The sequence below is a fragment of the Rhipicephalus microplus genome, chromosome 2 (assembly GCF_043290135.1).
Source record: "Rhipicephalus microplus isolate Deutch F79 chromosome 2, USDA_Rmic, whole genome shotgun sequence".
Classification (NCBI taxonomy): Eukaryota; Metazoa; Arthropoda; class Arachnida; order Ixodida; family Ixodidae; genus Rhipicephalus; species Rhipicephalus microplus.
The window spans coordinates 213,169,433-213,188,345 of NC_134701.1; the positions used below are offsets into that span (position 1 = coordinate 213,169,433).

Sequence of the window (18,913 nt, forward strand, 5' to 3'; positions counted from 1 at the left end):
TTTCCTTTTTTTTTTTTTGCTTCCGAAGTCACTGTCTCAAGCGCCTTGCGATCATGCTGCGGTTTCGGCACGTAAAGTTCCCTCATTCATTTTCTTACATTCAGTTCTCACTCTGGCTCACGATTCACTGCTTTGCAATCAACGGACTAGCGCCCACGTAGGAAAGTTTATCAGCCAATCAGTCAGTGATGTTGTGCCTCGCCCAAGTTCCACGTGGTCTTCGCGGCCTGCTGGCACCTGGCAGCTGTTGATGAGTCAACCCTGCACCGGGACGGCGACGGACGCGGACAATCTGGAAAAACCACGTCGCCGGCTCCTCTTGACACAAAAGTCGTTGGCCAAGCTTTTGTCAGCCGCCGAGAGCAACACTCCGAAGCAGCGTCGACCCAGCAGCTGTACGGGGTATTCTGCCTTGCTTGAGTCAACCTGGCTGCATCAGGGAGCGACTTTGCGCATGGGATTCCACGTCATCTCACTGTGGTGCCACGCTGGCGCGTGGGGTCTCCCTCACCAAACAGCGAACTGGGCATGTCTTGCCCCCTTTCCTAGGTTCAGAGGGAGGCGGTGTTTGGCTTTCCCTCTTCGGGGACGGAGAGGAAGACGACGATCTCATTGGAGTATCCTGCGCATAAATTTTCTTTGCAAGGGATCTTGGGAAGGCGGACGATGTATAAAAACGCTAGCGCAGAGGCGCTCGTGGGTGATTCTCTTTTCATGTTGTACCACGCTACCATGTAAATACTGTATATAAACATTTTTTTTCTCCTTCTCCGGCTTCTCTACTCGTCCTCTCCGGGGACTCGGATGGCCCGAGTCCGCACCACGCTACCCAAAGGCGCAACAGTGGCTGGCAGCTTATGGGATTCGCCTGCGTCGGCTGCATCGAAGTGGTGAGTGCCGCGTGTTTGCTCTTCTTTTCGCCAGACTCGTTAGCGCAGATGGTCGGTAACGTGGTAGGGTGATTTTGGTAAATTTTGATTCGCAGACCAAGAATTGGGTGGCTCGTGGGCAAAATTACCTTAGAAGAGAAACGGTGTGCATATCTAAGATGGAGAAGTTTAAGGTCCAAGAACTCCTCGAAATTTGTCAGGAGCTGAATATTTCGGTCGGCTCGGTTAAAAGAAAACAACAAATTTTGGAGCACTTGGGAAAAGAGGAAGTGAGTTTAGAAGAGGCCATTGAGGCCAGAGAAACCATTTTGGCAAAGAAAGAGGAGCGTGAGCGCTTAGCCCGTGAACAAAGAGAGGAGGAAATAAGGAGGGATCGCGAGGATAAAGAACATGAAATCCGTCTGAAAGAACTGGAGCTTCGTATGTCCGTGGGAAATCAAAATTCAGGGGGTGGAGAATCAAAGATAAAGGATCTAATCCACACCTTCAAGGCGGGTGACGACATTGCATTATACCTCGTGCATTTTGAGCGAGCATGCGAAAATGCAGGGTTTAGTAGGGAGACTTGGCCACAAAAACTGATATGCGTACTACCAGGCGAAGTGTCCGATGTTATCGCAAGAATGAATAAAGAGGACTCCGAGGTGTATGACAGGGTAAAGGCTGCATTGCTACGAAAATGTCGCCTATCGACAGAGGCTTTCCGCCTGCGGTTCAGGCACTCTAAGAGGGGCAACGAATCTCATTCAGACTATGCCTACCAAATTAGAGCCAACTTTGAAGAGTGGCTCAAAAGCGCGCAAGTCTATGGCAACCATGACAAGGTCATTGAGTTGATGGTACTTGAGCAGTTTTACCGGGGAATTCCCGAGGAGGTAAGGCTTTGGGTGCAGGATAGGATGAAAGACGTAGACATGAACAGGGCAGCAGAACTCGCCGAAGATTACTGCTCACGCCGTAGTCTCCGCAGTACACCACGAACTTCGGAAAAAAATGAAAAGGTAGAAAGCTGGTCGGGAAACCAGGGACGCAAGAGGTTTGCAAGAAATAACTGGAAACCCGAAAATTCCAAGTTATTAGACAATCAGCAGGGAAAGGACAGTGAGGGGACTAAGGCGGCACCTTCATCAGGTTCAAAGGCGCCTGGTGACATAGCGCATGCGTTAGAAGCGCGGAAGCCAGTTGTTTGCTACAGCTGCGGAGAAAAGGGCCACATGGCCAGGAGCTGTAAGAGGCACATGGCATTTGCCACAATTCAGGAGTCAGAGGATAGCTTAAAGCTGTTGAAGCCTTACATGAGGACACTCTCAGTGAACGGCCGAATGTGTAGGGTATTGAGGGACTCGGCGGCCACAATGGATGTAGCGCATCCAAGTTGCGTATCTTCCGAAGACTATATAGGAGAGTGTGCCTGGATTCGGCAAGTGGCAGAAAAGCAAAGCGTCTGCCTACCGATAGCGAGGGTTGTAATCGAGGGCCCTTTCGGCCAATTGTGTACGGAAGCAGCAATTTCAGCCAACCTTCCGGAGCACTTCCCTTACCTATTTTCAAATAAGTCTGAGGAAATGTTAAAAACACGTGGAGAATCATTTGCCACCGAAATAGCTTGCATGGCCCTTACCCGTTCGAAGGCGCGCGAGCTGACGCAACAGCTGAGCAGCTCACCCTCTGGGGAACAGACGTCCGAGGGCAGTGTAGGAAAACCTGAGGTAGTTGCGACGGAAAATGAGTCTGCCATGCGAGTTGTCGAGACGGAAACTGGGGCTATGGTCGACAACAGCGAGGAAATATCTCTAACGCCCGAAAACGAGGACTTGGTGACAGGCTCGGTGTTAACACCCGCGTCCACCAGTTGGTGTCAGCTAGCCAGAACCGACCGTGCAACGCTAGTGGTCGATCAAAAGGCGGATCTCGCACTCTCTATGCTGCTAGATGCCATACATAAGGAAGGTAACTCTAGGAAGAACGTTTCGTTCTACACCCAAAACGAGGTGTTGCATCGCAGGTATGAGAACGCTAAAGGGCGGGTCTACAACCAAGTGGTAGTTCCACTAAAATACCGGCGGAACATTCTCGACCTGGCCCACAGCAACGCCTGGGCGGGCCACTTAGGTATAAAGAAAACGAAAGCTAAGCTGGCTCAGGAGTTCTACTGGCCCGGGTGCTGGAAGGATGTAGAGATGTTTGTCCGTGGATGCGACACTTGTCAGCGGATAGGAAAATCAACAGACAAATGGAAGGCACCAATGAAACTAGTGCCAATAGTCACAGAACCCTTCCGTCGGCTCGTGATTGACATCGTGGGGCCTCTGCCTCCATCTAAATCAGGATATCGGTACGTCCTGACCGCGCTGTGCGTTGCCACCAAGTTCCCGGAGGCAATCGCACTGAAAGAGTTGAGTTCAGTATGCGTGGTGGACGCATTGTTGTCTATTTTTTCTCGGGTGGGTTTTCCCTCGGAGATACAGTGTGACAACGGAAGTGTGTTCACAAGCTGCCTTACGACTACATTCCTAGAACGCTGCGGGATAAAAATCGCGCATAGCTCTATTCACCATCCACAGTCGAACCCTGTGGAACGCATGCACTCGGTCATGAAACGCGTTTTGCGAGCTTTGTGCTTTGAGCATAAAAGTGACTGGGAGGGGTGTATACCAGCTGCGATGTTTTCTCTGAGGTCGGCCCCACACGAGAGTACGGGTTTTAGTCCGGCTGAACTTGTCTACGGCAGGAACTTGAGAGGTCCGCTGCACTTAATACGAGAGTCATGGACTGGATATGGGGAGGACCCTAATGTGGTTTCCTATGTACTGGATTTATTGGGGCGACTGGGGACTACACGCGAAGTGGTGGAGAGCAACATGCGCGCAGCACAGGCGCTTTCCAAGGCCCGTTACGATAAGTCAGCTCGAAAGCGAGTCTTTAGAGTGGGCGATGAGGTGATGCTGTTGTGCCCTTCAAGAAAAAACAAGCTGGACGTACAATGGGAGGGACCAGCGACAGTGTTGTCAGTGCTTTCAGACACCAACTACGAGGTAAAGTGGGGCCGGAAATGCCCCAAAGTGTATCACAGTAACCTAATGAAACCCTACATGCGACGAAAAGCAGTAGTAAACCTTGCACTCAATGTTCCTGAGGATGAGGGCGCGGAAATCCTTTGTCTTTCCGATGGCACGGTCAGCAGCACATTGTCCGATAGGGTAGACACAGGGAACACCCTAAGTAAGGCTCAAGAGGAAGATTTAGAGCTTTTAGTACAGGAATTCGCTACCGTTTTCTCCGAGAAGCCAGGCAAAACGGATGTGATTAAGCACGACATTGAGCTGACGGTTAACAAGCCGATCAGCTGTAAGCCGTATCGGGTGTCACCTAGACAGAGAGAGATACTAGAGGCCGAAATTCGCCGCATGATCGACCTAGGTGTTATCATCGAAGCAGACAGTGATTTCACCTCGCCTTTGATTTTGGTTGAGATTCCGGGCCGTGATCCAAGGCCATGCGTGGACTATCGCCGCCTGAACTCTGTAACAGTCGACCAGACTTACCCTATTCCTAACATTGAAGAGAGGGTAGAGACAGTGTCTAAGGCGAAATACATTTCTACGTTAGACCTTGTTAGGGGGTATTGGCAGGTCCCTTTGACAGAGCGCGCGAGTCGATACGCTGCTTTTATCTCACCCCTGGGCACTTTTCGTCCTTTGATGATGAGCTTTGGGCTCAAGAACGCGCCGTATTGTTTCAGCCGCCTGATGGATAAGGTTCTCCACGGGCTCGAGAAATTTGCGCTGCCTTACCTAGACGATGTGGCGATATTTTCGGACAAATGGGAAGACCATGTTGAACACCTTCGGATGGTTTTGGAACGGGTCAAAAATGCAGGTCTTACGGTAAAGAGAGAGAAATGTCATTTGGGCTGTGCTGAAGTAAGCTATTTAGGGCACATTGTAGGAAATGGGCGTCGTCGACCGTCCGAACTCAAGGTAGCCGCGGTGGTCGGTTATCGTCGTCCCAGCACTAAGACCGAGATGAGAGCATTCCTCGGCCTCACAGGTTACTATCAGCATTACGTCCCGAATTACTCCGAGATTGCCAGCCCTTTGACAGATAGTTTACGCAAGACCGAACCTGTGAACATTCAATGGGACTCTAAAAAGGAAGACGCTTTTCAGAAGCTGAAGCACGCATTGAGTGAGAAACCCGTCTTGAGGGCACCGGATTTTGCAAAACCTTTCACTATTCAGTGTGATGCAAGCGAACGCGGTTTAGGAGCAGTGCTATGTCAGACGGACCAGAGTGGAGAGGAGCGGCCGGTTTTGTATTTGAGTCGCAAATTGAGCAGCAGGGAAGAGGCTTATAGCACTTCGGAAAAAGAATGTGCTTGCATTGTTTGGGCCGTACAAAAACTAGGCTGCTATGTTGCTGGCTCTAAGTTTATTATAGAAACTGATCACTCTCCACTAACCTGGTTACACCAAATGTCACCTAAGAATGGTCGTTTGCTCAGATGGAGCATAGCACTGCAGCAGCACAATTTCGAGGTGCGCTACAAGAGAGGTGGCCTTCATACAAATGCAGACGCCCTAAGTCGAGCGTTTTGACTCGTCAAAAGACGCGGAAGGTTTGTTTGATTTTTTTGTTTACCTTTACCTAGTTTATGTGTACTTTTTTTTTTCAATGTGTTACAGTGAGGGCGTAGAGAAATTTTTCACTGACTCCCTCGTTGTCCCGAGCTCTACAGTTTGCTTGTTTAGCTTGATTATAATGTTATCTCGATTCCAAATGGAGTTACGTATGAAAGAGTTACTGGACACTTGTCCCGATTGGTATGCACATTGTTTCCTTGAGCTTAAGTTATTAAGATAAGATGTTTGCTTTGTAAAATCGGAGGCCTGGCGATGAGAGTGGCGTGCACGCGGTGCTTGTCGCATTGTGTGTGGCTGACAAAGGTCGTTTCTTGGAGCTTGTCACCCACTTTTCACCGAAGCGGGGCGCAGAGGCCAGCTCTTGGAGCATTCCAGTTTGACCAGGCCCTTCGAGAAAGCAAGAGCCTTGCCGGAACGTCGCCGACATCGACCCGGCCGAGCTGCATGGAACAACTCGACCTCCCGATGTATCATCTGGCGGCGGGGGTGCTGTTGTGCCTCGCCCAAGTTCCACGTGGTCTTCGCGGCCTGCTGGCACCTGGCAGCTGTTGATGAGTCAACCCTGCACCGGGACGGCGACGGACGCGGACAATCTGGAAAAACCACGTCGCCGGCTCCTCTTGACACAAAAGTCGTTGGCCAAGCTTTTGTCAGCCGCCGAGAGCAACACTCCGAAGCAGCGTCGACCCAGCAGCTGTACGGGGTATTCTGCCTTGCTTGAGTCAACCTGGCTGCATCAGGGAGCGACTTTGCGCATGGGATTCCACGTCATCTCACTGTGGTGCCACGCTGGCGCGTGGGGTCTCCCTCACCAAACAGCGAACTGGGCATGTCTTGCCCCCTTTCCTAGGTTCAGAGGGAGGCGGTGTTTGGCTTTCCCTCTTCGGGGACGGAGAGGAAGACGACGATCTCATTGGAGTATCCTGCGCATAAATTTTCTTTGCAAGGGATCTTGGGAAGGCGGACGATGTATAAAAACGCTAGCGCAGAGGCGCTCGTGGGTGATTCTCTTTTCATGTTGTACCACGCTACCATGTAAATACTGTATATAAACATTTTTTTTCTCCTTCTCCGGCTTCTCTACTCGTCCTCTCCGGGGACTCGGATGGCCCGAGTCCGCACCACGCTACCCAAAGGCGCAACAGTGAGTAGAAAATACAAAGAGTTTTAGAAACCTGAGCATTGTATGTATGTACACACAACTTTATTCATTGGTTGTAGCAAAACACGCTACCACCCCAGCAGGTCCACCACGCACGCGAAAAGTGGCTAGTAACAGAGCCATTTAGAAAGTTACAGAAATATAGCACGCAAATATGCTTTACAGTGTTTCGGCACCACTTCTAGCACGTTGTGCTTTCGCCACCCTGTATTCCAGTAAAGGCAACCCAACACCACAAACACGTTTCTTTTTTTAGTGTTCCTGTGTGGTTATGAAGAGGCTAAAGCACAACGAGGGGGAAAAGAGTGGTGAAATAAAGCCGCCTGCATTTATTCATTTATTTATTTTCGTAACTTCGAAATAAGATTCTAATACGACGGAGAATCGCAACGCATTGACATTTAAACCTGTACTGAGCGATACGCTCCACATTATATTCATCAAAATGCCCGCACAGCGAAGAACGCGCATCGCTCTATACCACGCACACTCGTCTCGAATAGCGTGCACATGACAAATGGTAGAAGCGGTGACAGCGAGCTCCGAACCGACTAACCAGCGTAAATTGGTATAGCTGGAAGGCAGAGAAGGCCTCACTGCTCCTGCAGACTGAAGAGACCTCGCAGTCGGGAGCGGACAGGCCGTTTTGGTGAATGTTTATTCTCTCTGTCCGTCAAATGTACTTCCAGAGAAATCTGTCATATGCACTGCTGTAAGGCTATTGAATTGACTTCATGCGGTTTATTCAAATCAAGCCGCGCTGTGAAATTTCGGTTGGTATCACTCTTAAAAGTTTTGCGGAGGAACTGCGCTGTTATCCCGAAAATGGCTCTTGGCTCCTCCAAAAGACGAAATGTGTGCAAAATATTTCACTCGGCACAGCAAGGAGGGGCGCTTTCCTCCGTGTAGAGTAAAGCGTACCCTTTTTTTTTTAGAGCGACTGCGGGAATGTCCGCGCCGTGTGCAAACAACCCATCGGTGCTTACACTAGTCTGTTTCATTTCAGACGGTGCCGTAGCGTGGTGCGGTGTAGTGGTTTGTGTACGCACATGCTGACTGGGCGGTCGTTAGCTCGCATCACGTGTGTCTGTCGGAAATTTTGCGAAGTGTTCTGAATGTGACGCTTTGCGAAGATTTCTGAAGGTGACGCTTGTACATCGATTGTACATCTAATCGAATACCTGCACGCAGTTCGAAACGCTGGCTGAGTCAACCAAAATCTGATTTCTCTTTTGCGCAATCGAACTGTCGCTCCAAGTAACCACGATAACACCGAGTAACTTCGCAGTTACTCCAAAAGAGGTGTGGCAGGCTAGTTACTCCTCCAAAGGAGCAACCTCAATACCCCCCTTCATCTTTTACTTGTACTCATCGCTATTTGGCTGCCATACAAGTTTCCGAGGGTAGTCGGAAAGGAAAATTGATGGCTCGATTGTCTCCATCACCGATGGCAAAACTCGCACTTGGCTTGAGTGTGGCCTTTAAAGGAAACTAAAAATTCAAACAGCAGCGACTTGCAGCAGCTTGTATGCTGCGCGCGCGCGCGTTTGCACGGAGCAGCGGTTCGCCAGTACTCGACCAACGTCGCGGCAACATAGATGCCCTCGCAGCCCCCCCCCCGCCCCCCCCCCCTGTCTCACGCTTGCATAAGGCCCGCAAGTGGTCGTAAATGGGTTACAATTGGCCATCGCCAGCTTCGTATAGGCCACCGGCCTTTTCAGCTAGCCGAAACCGGCTCTTTCACGCATCACGACGCGCGAGGGGTACGCTGACGTCATCGTTGTGTTGGTGGTTGCACTTGGAGATGTGCCGTGTTCGATGCTGGTGGTGGCAGTACGTACCAACAAGTCGAGCAGAACAAAATCGCCGTGCCATCGCATAAAAGGTGACGACGGAACTAATGCATCGCGCGCAATCTCGAACGTGCACAACTGTTCCAAGACGCCGTTTTCGTCGCCATCCGGAGAAGCGGCTTGCGCCACTGCTTTAGTGCCCCAGAAGAGAGTCATCGTTTTTTTTTTCTGTTTTACGCCCCCCCCCCCCCCAAAAAAAAAAAACTGCCCAGCGACGCGGAGAGAAAAGTGACGTGTGTGATTGTGTGTGTTTGCTTCCGTGTAGCTCTGTCGTCGTTGCTGGTGCCTTCCTATCTATCTCTACATCTCCGAGTGCAAAGAAGCTGCTGTCGCCTACTCATTCGTCCTCGAACGGACTCTTGCTTGTTGTCGTACGACGGGTTGCTGTGAAACGTACTTCCCTCGAAGCCCGCAGAAGACGGCATCCGAGAGAACGCTTAGCGACTAGCGTTGATTTGTTGCGCCGCCAACGACACTCGTGTGGGCTTCGAACCGCAGTTCGTGTGGCGATATAGAGCTCCGAAGGATTCAAGCTCAGAGACAGTACAACAGATACCAGGGATCTGTACGTGTTGAAAAAAAGACGAGGAAATCGCCTTGTTGGCTTCGGTGTCTCGTGTCAGGGATTCCAGGTCGCCGCATCGCAATAGTGTGAGCGTCGTCTCTAGTGCGTCTCCTGGACTGACAAATTTGATTGGACAGAAAGCGCGGCACCAGCAGGACGCTGCTCTCGACCAACCATTGCTCCCTGGAAGAATCGTTTCCCGAGCAGGGGTGTACCACCCCTGAGAAGCGATACACCGTGCAGCACTACATCGGAGCGTCAACCGATTCAACCCTTCACGCCCCGTGGTGCGTTGCCGCACGAGCTCCGAGTTCAGGGTGCCGTTGCCGCCGCCGCCGCTGCCGCATCGTGCGCATCCCTGACCCCTGCACTTCCTCTCTCCGTACTCGAGTTGGTCATGGCTCCGGTGGCTGAAGCGCTTCTTCCGTCTTGGGCCCGCATCGCTCGCCGTGCGGCTGTCCCTGCAACGTCAACCACGGTGCGCTTCGTACGTCCCATCATGGGTCCATGCAGGCCGACCCCGAGTTCGCCGTGGACCGCCGAGAGCCGCGCCTTATGGGCATCTCTGAGTGGCGGCACGAAGGCCGGCGGCAGCGCAAGGGGCCGTCCCGCTGGGTGAGACATCGAGCCTGTGCAGCCGTCTATATATAGTATAAGGTTTAACCTAAGTTCACTGGCAAAGGTGCGCGCCATTCTAGAAGCCCGCAGACTTTGCATTAAAAGGGATCTGAGTTTGGCAAGGCCGCGAGCCTCCTATATCTAAACATATTGTTACTAATTTTACTAGGTATGAACATTCTAGTTGTATGTTGATTAGCTCCTTCTTGAAGCAGAAGCTTCATATCAGCGAGCATACATATCGCAGTGCCGTGCGTGGGCTGCAACGTTCACTGTCAATACTCGTTAAGGAGATATCTTATCTGGATGTACGCAGCTTATTCCATGGTCGACGCTCACATAAAAATGTCTCTCATGATGGTAAGTGCTTGCCGTTCTCAGACGAAGAAAGATAAAAGAAAAAAAAGTATGCCTTATTTCCATTGCTTAACGAAAAGAACATCGTCCGAGTGGCCGCAGTGCATTTGAGACTAAAAGCTTTTTTTGGGGAGTGTCTGATTGAATGCCCGCAATGCGATGCAGTGAAATATAACTCACAGTTATACGGACACAAGACACCTTATGCAGCTACTACGAACCCTCTTCTATAAAATAAATGTGTTTGAATCCTGGTTGTGCCCAGAAGCATTTGCTTTAGAAACTCCCAGAGATGTGCTCGTATAGATAGTGAATTGGTAAATTCATTAAGAGCAGGTAACACGGTCTAACAGTATATTTCTGTTTACAAGAACAGAAAGCTGAACGACTTTGATCCATGAAGGTACTTGAAAGAGCAAAACACACAGAATACTCAAGAAAGCCAGACAAGTGGAGCGCTCGTCTTGTCCAGTCTTCCAAGTACCTTCATAAGTGCATTTATCTGCGCATGATTTGCACGAGTTGCGTTGTCTCTTCCCAAAAACACGTCCACCCCTTTTCTTTTTTTCTTTTTTGTCCAACCCAGTGGCTGGTTAAGGTGCTTGAACACTGATCCGAAGGTCGTGGGTTCGATCACTGCTGCGGCGGTCGCATTTCGACGAAGGCGAAATGGTAGAGACCCGTGTACTGCGCGATGTCAATGCACATTAAAGAACACTAGATGTTCCAAAGTTTAGCAGTCCTTCCTTCACTGTGGCGTCCCTCACAATCATATCATGGTTTTGGAACACGTAAAACCTCACAAATATTTATTGTTTTATTGCGATAGCAATTATATGGACACTCTCCAGTGGATTTCGCCCACGACGTCGGCGTGGGCGTCGATGTCATGCACCATATATATATATATATATATATATATATATATATATATATATATATATATATATATAAATGCGAGAAAGAAAAAAATCGAAAAAGACTCCGGTGCGCGGAATCGAACGTGAGACCTCCACGTTGTGGAACCATTGAGCCACTAAGAAATACCTACTGCAACATTCAAACGGCAAGCTATTTAAGCTATTTATATATACCACTTACCGCTGTAGGCCGGCATCTCGGGGAGGGGGGGGGGGGCTATCGTGTTTTTAGCATTATCAGAAGATGGCGCAGTGAGCGCGTGGCAGCTCTCATCTCTCACGCGTACTTTGGCCCGCGTAGAGAATAAGGGGGTGTATGCTCGATCGCGCGCACTTACCTTGCAGTGGGGAGGATCGTACATCTTGGCTAGCCTTCGGGTTTTGCCTGAACGATTCAGTTGTAGTTAACGAACGCATAAAGGTCAATGCAATCGTTGCACAGCTCCGTTTGTGAAAAGGGCATTCTTTTCAGACGCTGCGAAGTAACAACTGAGACACTTATTTGCGTTCATCTGTACCTGTGAGTATGTTTCGTGCGTCATTTGTGCGTGAAAAACGCGGGGCACGTTTCAGTCTGCTTGCCATTCTGTGCTTGACCATCCAAATTGTTGCTCGCGTTCATTGCTTCGCCTTTGCGGCAAAGCTGCGACTTTTTTATTCCTGTCTTCTTCCTATCTCATTTGTCCACATACTTGCCACAATAGTGTTCTAACATTCCGTTATCTACCATCGACATTGCTTTGTGTATTAGTTATCTTTTTTCGCAGCCGCTGGGGACTGAGGGCTGTGAGTTCATTGACGTATGCATGTAGGAGCAACTGACCATGGCTGCGGTCAGATCTGCCGCGCAGCAGAGTGTGTGTGCTAAGAATCTCTGGATCCGGACAGGCCGCCACTGGAACCTGAACTTGACAACGTTTAACGCTAGAACCTTATCTAGTGGGGCAAGTCTAGCTGTACTATTCGAGAAGCTAGAGGGCATGATATGGGATGTAATAGGGCTCAGTGAGGTTAGGAGGACAGATGAAGCCTATATAGTGCTACAGAACGGGTACGTCCTTTGCTATCGGGGTTTGGCTGACAGAAGAGAACTGGGAGTGGGTTTCCTTATCCACAGAAACATAGATGGCAACATTGACTGATATGTGGGGTTTAACGTCCCAAAACCACCATATGATTATGAGAGACGCCGTAGTGGAGGGCTCCGGAAATTTCGACCGCCTGGGGTTCTTTGACGTGCACCCAAGTCTGAGAACGCGGGCCTACAACATTTCCGCCTCTATCGGAAATGCAGCCACCACAGCCGGGATTCGATCCCGCGACCTGCGGGTCAGCAGCCGAGTACCTTAGCCACTAGACCACCACGGCGGGGCTAGATGGCAACATTGAAGAATACTATAGCATTAATGAAAGGGTGGTAGGTACCGTAATTAATCTCAATAAGAGATACAAGATGAAGGTGGTACAGGCTTATGCACCTACATCCAGCCATGCTGACGCGTCAGTTGAAAGCTTCTATATATATGAAAACGTGGAATTGGCAATGAGTAAAGTAAAAACACAGTATACTATATTGATGGGAGACTTCAATGCAAAGGAAGGGAAGAAACAGCCTGGAGACCAAGCAGTAGGAGATTATGGCATCGGTACTAGAAATACCAGAGGGGAGCTACTAGTTGAATTTGCAGAACGCAATAATTTACGGATTTTGAATACCTTCTACCGAAAACGAGGAAACCGTAAGTGGACATCGAGGAACCCTAATGGCGAAAATAAGAACGAAATAGACTTTATAGTGAGTGCACATAGTGAGGATGTGGAAGTGCTTAGCAAGGTACGATGCAGTGACCATAGAATGGTACGGTTCCAAATTCGCCTAGACTTGAAGAAGGAACGACAGAAACTGATACGCAAGAAGTCAATCAATGAGCTAGCACTGAAAGGGAAAGTACAGGAATTCAGAGTCTCACTTCAGAACAGGTACTTGGCTCTTATCGAGGAAAACAGCCTTAGCGCTGACGTAATGAATGATAATCTGCCGATTATCATTAGGGAGTGTGTAGTGGAAGTTGGAGGTACTGTAGTTATATGGGACACTGGCAAGCTGTTCCAGGAAACAAAGAATCTCATTAAGAAGCGTCAAAGCATGAAAGCCTCAAATACAACAGACAAAATTGAGTTAGTAGAGCTTTCGAAGTTGATTAATAAGTGTAAGGTATCCGATGTAAGAAGGTATAACATGGAGAGAATTTAGCACGCTCTGAAGAACGGAGGAAGCGTCAAAGCAGTGATGAGGAAACTTGGGCTAGGGAAAAACCAGATGTAATGACACTAAGGGACAAGGAAGGCAAAGTTACTACCAGTGTAGATAGGATAGTAAAATTAGCGGAGGAGTTTTACAGATAACTGCATAGTAGCCAGCACAACCACGACCTTAATATAAGAACTAGTAGTAACCCAGCTGACACCCCACCAGTAATAAAAGAATAAGTCAGAAAAGCCTTGGAGAGCATGCAGAGAAGCAAAGCTGCTGTTGAGGATCAGGTAACATCAGATCTGATGAAAGATGGAAGACAGATTGTGTTAAAACTAGCGACCCTCTTTACGAGGTTTCTCTTGACGGGAAGAGTAACAGAATTCGAAGAATGCTAGCATCCTCCCCAATGCTATTTGCCGCGTGATTACAGGAGGTTTTCAGAGGCCTAGAATGGGAACAGTTAGGCATAAAAGTTAATGGAGAGTACCTTAGTAACCTGTGCTTCGCCTACAATATTCCATTGCTGAGTAACTCGAGGGACGAATCGGAACTCATGATTACTGAGTTAGGCAAGGAGAGCAGAAAAGTAGGTCTTAAAATTAATTTGCAGAAACGAAAGTAATGTACAATAACCTCGGAAAAGAACAGCGCTTCGAGATAGGTAATAGTGCGCTTGAAACTGTCAAAGACTATGTCTACTTAGGACGGATAATAACCGCGTAGCCGAACCACGAGAATGATGTAACTAGAATAAGAAGAATGGGGTGGAGCACATTTGGCAAGCACTCTCAAATCATGACAGGTAGATTGCCACTATCTCTCAAGAGAAAGGTATATAACAGCTTCATCTTGCCGGTACTTAGCTATGGAGCAGAAACCTGGAGACTTACTAAGAGGGTTCAGCTTAAATTGAGGACGACACAGCGAGTAATGGAAAGGAAAATGGTAGGTGTAACCTTAAGAGACAAGAAGAGAGCAGAGTGCATTAGGGAACGAACCGAGGTTAAGGGTATATGCATAGTTGAAATCAAGAAAAGGAAATGGACATGGGCCGGGCATGTAGCACATAGACAGGATAACCGCTGGTTATTAAGGGTAACTAACTGGATTCCTATAGAGAAGGCAAGCGGGTTAGGGGGAGACAGAAAATTCGGTGGGCAGATGAGTTTAAGAAGTTTGCGGGTATAAATTAACTGCAGCAAGCACATGACCGAGTTGACTGGCGGAACATGGGAGAGGCCCTTGTCCTGCAGTGGATGTAGTCAGGCTGATGATGATGGTGATGATGATGATCCTTTTTTACTGTATTTTCAGCCTGTTACTTTCAGACAGTCAGCCCGATTCGTAGCCATACTATATTTTGATACAAAGAAGAAAGAAGAAAGAAATTGTCCTCGACAACACTAGTCCTGCGAGCAAGCGCTTCTCTGTGTCCCTTCCGTCTTCGTCGATTTTGCGCTGTAACCAAAGATTATGGACGACAACTTACGAGCTTTTGTTGCTATAGTCTCAATGCAGTGATATTTTATTCGTTTATTTTACTTATTTACATTTGCATACACTGCCATCTTGCATAGCAAGATATTGCAGACGTGAGTGCATACATATCCTTAACGAGCTGAATATATAGTAGATACGAAGAGTACGTACAAAAAAAAGAAAACATTATCAGGGCGAAGTAGCTAGTAAATTAATGCAATTCGGCAACAGTTTCACATATTTGCCATATACGATAGCCCTCGAAAGGATTCGTTGGGGTCATTTGAAATTATATTAGTATGTCAAAAAATTTTGTGAACGCACATGCTTTGCGTTCAAGAGCAGAACGCGATAAGGTAATCTCGAACTATCGGATCTATTTTGATATAAATTTCATAGAAGTTCACATTTTGAATTTTTACACAAGCTTTAACGTAGTATTTTATTTGGACTACCCTTTTAACTACGCGTCACTTTGTTTACCTTTTCCCTCTCTCTTTTTCTTGCACGAGCACATTCTTCAGTGTTGTGTACTTCGTATCTATAGCTTCCACCGTCTTTCTGAATAATAATAAACGATTCACACGAGGAGAAAAAAAGCTCTTATACGTCCACTGAATATGATTAGAGGATGGCAGCCATTTTTCCTACTTCCTTCGCTTTTCAGTCTTGTATAAATCTCCCCCCGCCTCCGAAAACACTGTGCAGCTAGAGTATAGCTTTGCATTGCCTCAGAAATCGGAAGCCGTGCAGGCTTTCTGCACCTCACGTGCCTCCGAGATCGGTCTATGACCAAGCGGTGATATCGCGTGATGACGTCATCATCTAACGTCACTGGCACGTCACTATGATGTCAGACACGTCGGTGACCTCCGACGTCACGACGACGTCATACAGTTACATCATCTCATAATTCTGTTGCATCACTCGTGTTCACACCGACTGCAACTTTTCGTGTTCTATGAGGTATGAATAGGTATACGTAGACTTAATACATTCTCATCCTGAACAGCCTACCATGTAGCAAAGACAAAAAACTCCGATTCGACGCCCCCCCCCCCCCCCACCACACACACACTGGCGGAGCAGCATGAGGAAATGATCACAGCGATCAATCATCAGTGTTGTATAGTAGAAAGCAAAAGTGAGCCGCCATTGTAACAATGCTCAGCTCTGTGTGCTCAAACCATCTCCACTTCATGAACATGCTCCACTTCATGAGAGCAGCGTTGATATAAAAGAGAGATATCTGAGGCTTGTATATACGTACAGAGTACCGGCGTTGCCTTTCCCTCCACCCTCCATCTCAAGCCATTTTTTCGATACCGTAATCTCACAATGCGTGATTCTCTGAGGAGGCGGGCTCAACGAGGCCACTCATAACAGCACTCGTTGTTCTCGAGTGTTTGTTTCTCCTGCCCGGCCTCGTCTGGGTGACCTGCGCTGTCTGTGATTTTCGCACAGTGGCTGCAGCATCGATGAGGGGGCGAACAACGAACAGATAAGATAGGAGACACTGACCTCAGTCTTAGCTGAAGCCTGTTCAGAGTCGCCGTCACTTGTCTGAAGATGCCGAGGAAGAGATAGAAACGGAGGTGCGGTGTGAGATGACGCAATGGCTCGGAGTTCAAACTCAAAGCGACGTGAATTGCGTAGATATTGATGCGTAGTGTGTCACAGTCGTAGGTCGGCAAACTCACTCACTCATACTCGACCAGACTCAGATCGAACCATGAGTCTGAGTGAGTCCGGGCGAGTAATATTTTAGTGAGCTTCAGTTCAATTGCGTTAGGTGGAAAAAAAAGTTTTGTGTGTTTTAGTTCGAGTGAGTTCGGCCCAGAAAAATTGTGTTAAGTCCGAGTCTGAGTGAGTCCAAAGCGCGAAATGTATTTCATGAGAGAGTCTGAGTTTGCCGCGATCTCAGCTCGAGATCTTCTTGTCCGATGCATAAACCCTGGCTTCAAAATAAGACATCTGTACTGCCTTCGTTGTCTGCTTTAGACACTCTGTCATACACTTCCGCATTGACAAATACCTACATGTACCACCTTGCTTTGACCACTAACCGATATTGTAACAACTGTGGGGTATTAGAAGCAATGAGGCGTATTTTGTTAGATGTCCAGGCATGTAGATAAAAGTCAATCTGTCTCAAAAGTACATTATGTTCAACTTGCCTCGTACTATAGATCTCAGGAAAGTACTTGGACGTATGCCTTCTCCTTCTCAACAGCGTCACATGTTGAGAAGAACTGAGCGTTGGGTGAGTTGGTATTTCATTGTGGATGATATTTTGCGTGAAAAAAAAAACAGACAAGAAGGAAGAAAACACAGGCAGGTGCAGACTAACAACTTCAGTTTATTTTCAGAAAAAAAAACACACATATAAAGGAAAGGCAAAGGCACGTGGTTATGATTACAGGTTGGCAGTTTGATAATCTATCTCGAGTTTATGTAGGTTCACCGGTGGCCTCGCCACACATAGATCACTGGTCTTATGTATGAAAAAGGCGTCAATGGTCTATCGCCCGGTCCTATCTTTGAACTTCGACAACACTCTGCAAGCCGTTAACAAGAACCTAAGGCCAGTCATGGACAAGCAGCCGACTTTTAAAAAAAAGGCTGTTAATTTATTGCGGGAGAAGAATCTTGAAGGGTTATGCGCTGGTGTCAAGAGTGAGAAAGGGGAAGTTCTGAAGCTGTTCTTCACAGCTAAAACACACAAGAAAGGTGGCCCCTTTCGTGTGATGGTTTCGGAACGCAGCACCTGGCGGCACTTAATGTCTGGTTATTTGCAGAAACATATTTCCTCCATAAACATCAAAGAATCCTTCCGTGTGACGAACTCGATTGAGGTGATCCAGTTCCTGGCGACCGGAACCTTCCCTCACTTCTCTGGGTTTAGTGTAGATGTAGAAGGCTTATTATATTCTCTGGAACGTGGTAGTCTTCTTTGTGCGTGAATTATTCCAAAATTAGTGTGGTATACCTGCGGGAGCTTTTCTAGAAATTTTAACCATAAATTTAGACTCGACTGTGGTTGCTTTGAAGGGGGATGTTTACAAGCATAAATCAGGCGTGTGCATAGGTTTTCGGGTCGCGCCCATACTTAGCGAAAATTTTCCTGAGCAAGATACACTGCGACATTACATTATCCCCGAATGGTCCTATGTTGGAGGTAATGTGGCATGTGGATAATTACCTTGTCTTCGCTGAGGAGAGTGGTAGCGCCATTACTAGGGACAAGGTGCTCAATATCTTCAAGGAGAAAAGTCGCGGTTTGAGTTTCACTTCCGAAGTTCCTAGAGAGGAATGTATATAGTTCCTCGACTTGAGGATTATGACTTAGCGTGAACATACTTGCTAGATGTATTTTCCGAGGTCCTTGAAACCAGTTTTGGACTCTAGGTCCCATCACTCTAATTGTTGGTTAAAGAGGGGATCGCCACGTCTTGCATGGTGTCCACCTTGCACGAGTCTTGCCCACATCGTATGAAGGATACACAGAAGGAGGAAAACATACACCAAAGAAAGAAAGGAAGAAAAAAAGAAGGAAAAAAGAAAGAGAGAGAAAGAAAGAAAGAAAGAAAGAAAGAAAGAAAGAAAGAAAGAAAGAAAGAGAAATGGCAACGAAGTGCGTAGGATAGTAAAACCAGTCTTGTATCGTGGAATTCAGCACTGGGTAAGCCAACGTGAGACGCAGTAAGGAGGCTGTTGCTTCCCATAGACAGAAATATGAAAAGAACTTTCCGGTTATAGCTAGTATATACAGGGTCTAATGAGAGCCTTTTTCAAATAATAGCTCTTTGTTGGTGTTGGCAGCAACGGGGAAAAGAACAGCGCTTGTACTTTCTTACGCTATACGGACGTATAATAATTGACATCACAAAATTTTTCCTCCGTAAGTCGAGTTGAAACCCCTCACCCACTCCGGCCTTCTGTTCAAGAGCTGCTCGCCGCGGTGGTCCCGTTTCGATGAATGCGAAATCAGAGTCAGCGCACGAGCACCATATATTGGTAGAAATTTCTGGAGCTCTGCACTACGGCAGCTCTCGTAATCATATCCCGGTTTCGGGCCGTAAAACCCTGGATATCATATCAGGAGGCCTCAAAGCACGAAAGAAGTTAACCCCCTCTCTCTCTTACCTCCCCTTACCACCAGGTTTAGG

General features: G+C 47.9%; 1 protein-coding gene across 3 annotated transcripts in view; it reads left to right on the forward strand.

Moving 5' to 3' along the window:
- The window catches only part of LOC119170411 (choline/ethanolamine kinase), a 116,072-nt gene that overhangs the window by 29,164 nt on the left and 67,995 nt on the right, over positions 1–18,913 (forward strand). The window contains exon 1 of one of the 3 annotated variants that reach the window (XM_037421563.2): positions 8,758–9,728. The exons of the other annotated variants lie outside the window; for them this stretch is intronic. Within the exon in view, the coding sequence (XP_037277460.2) occupies positions 9,511–9,728 (218 nt within the window). The 5' untranslated portion in view covers positions 8,758–9,510. Of the gene's footprint in view, positions 1–8,757; positions 9,729–18,913 lie in introns of those variants that run through there. 3 annotated transcript variants of the gene reach the window in all.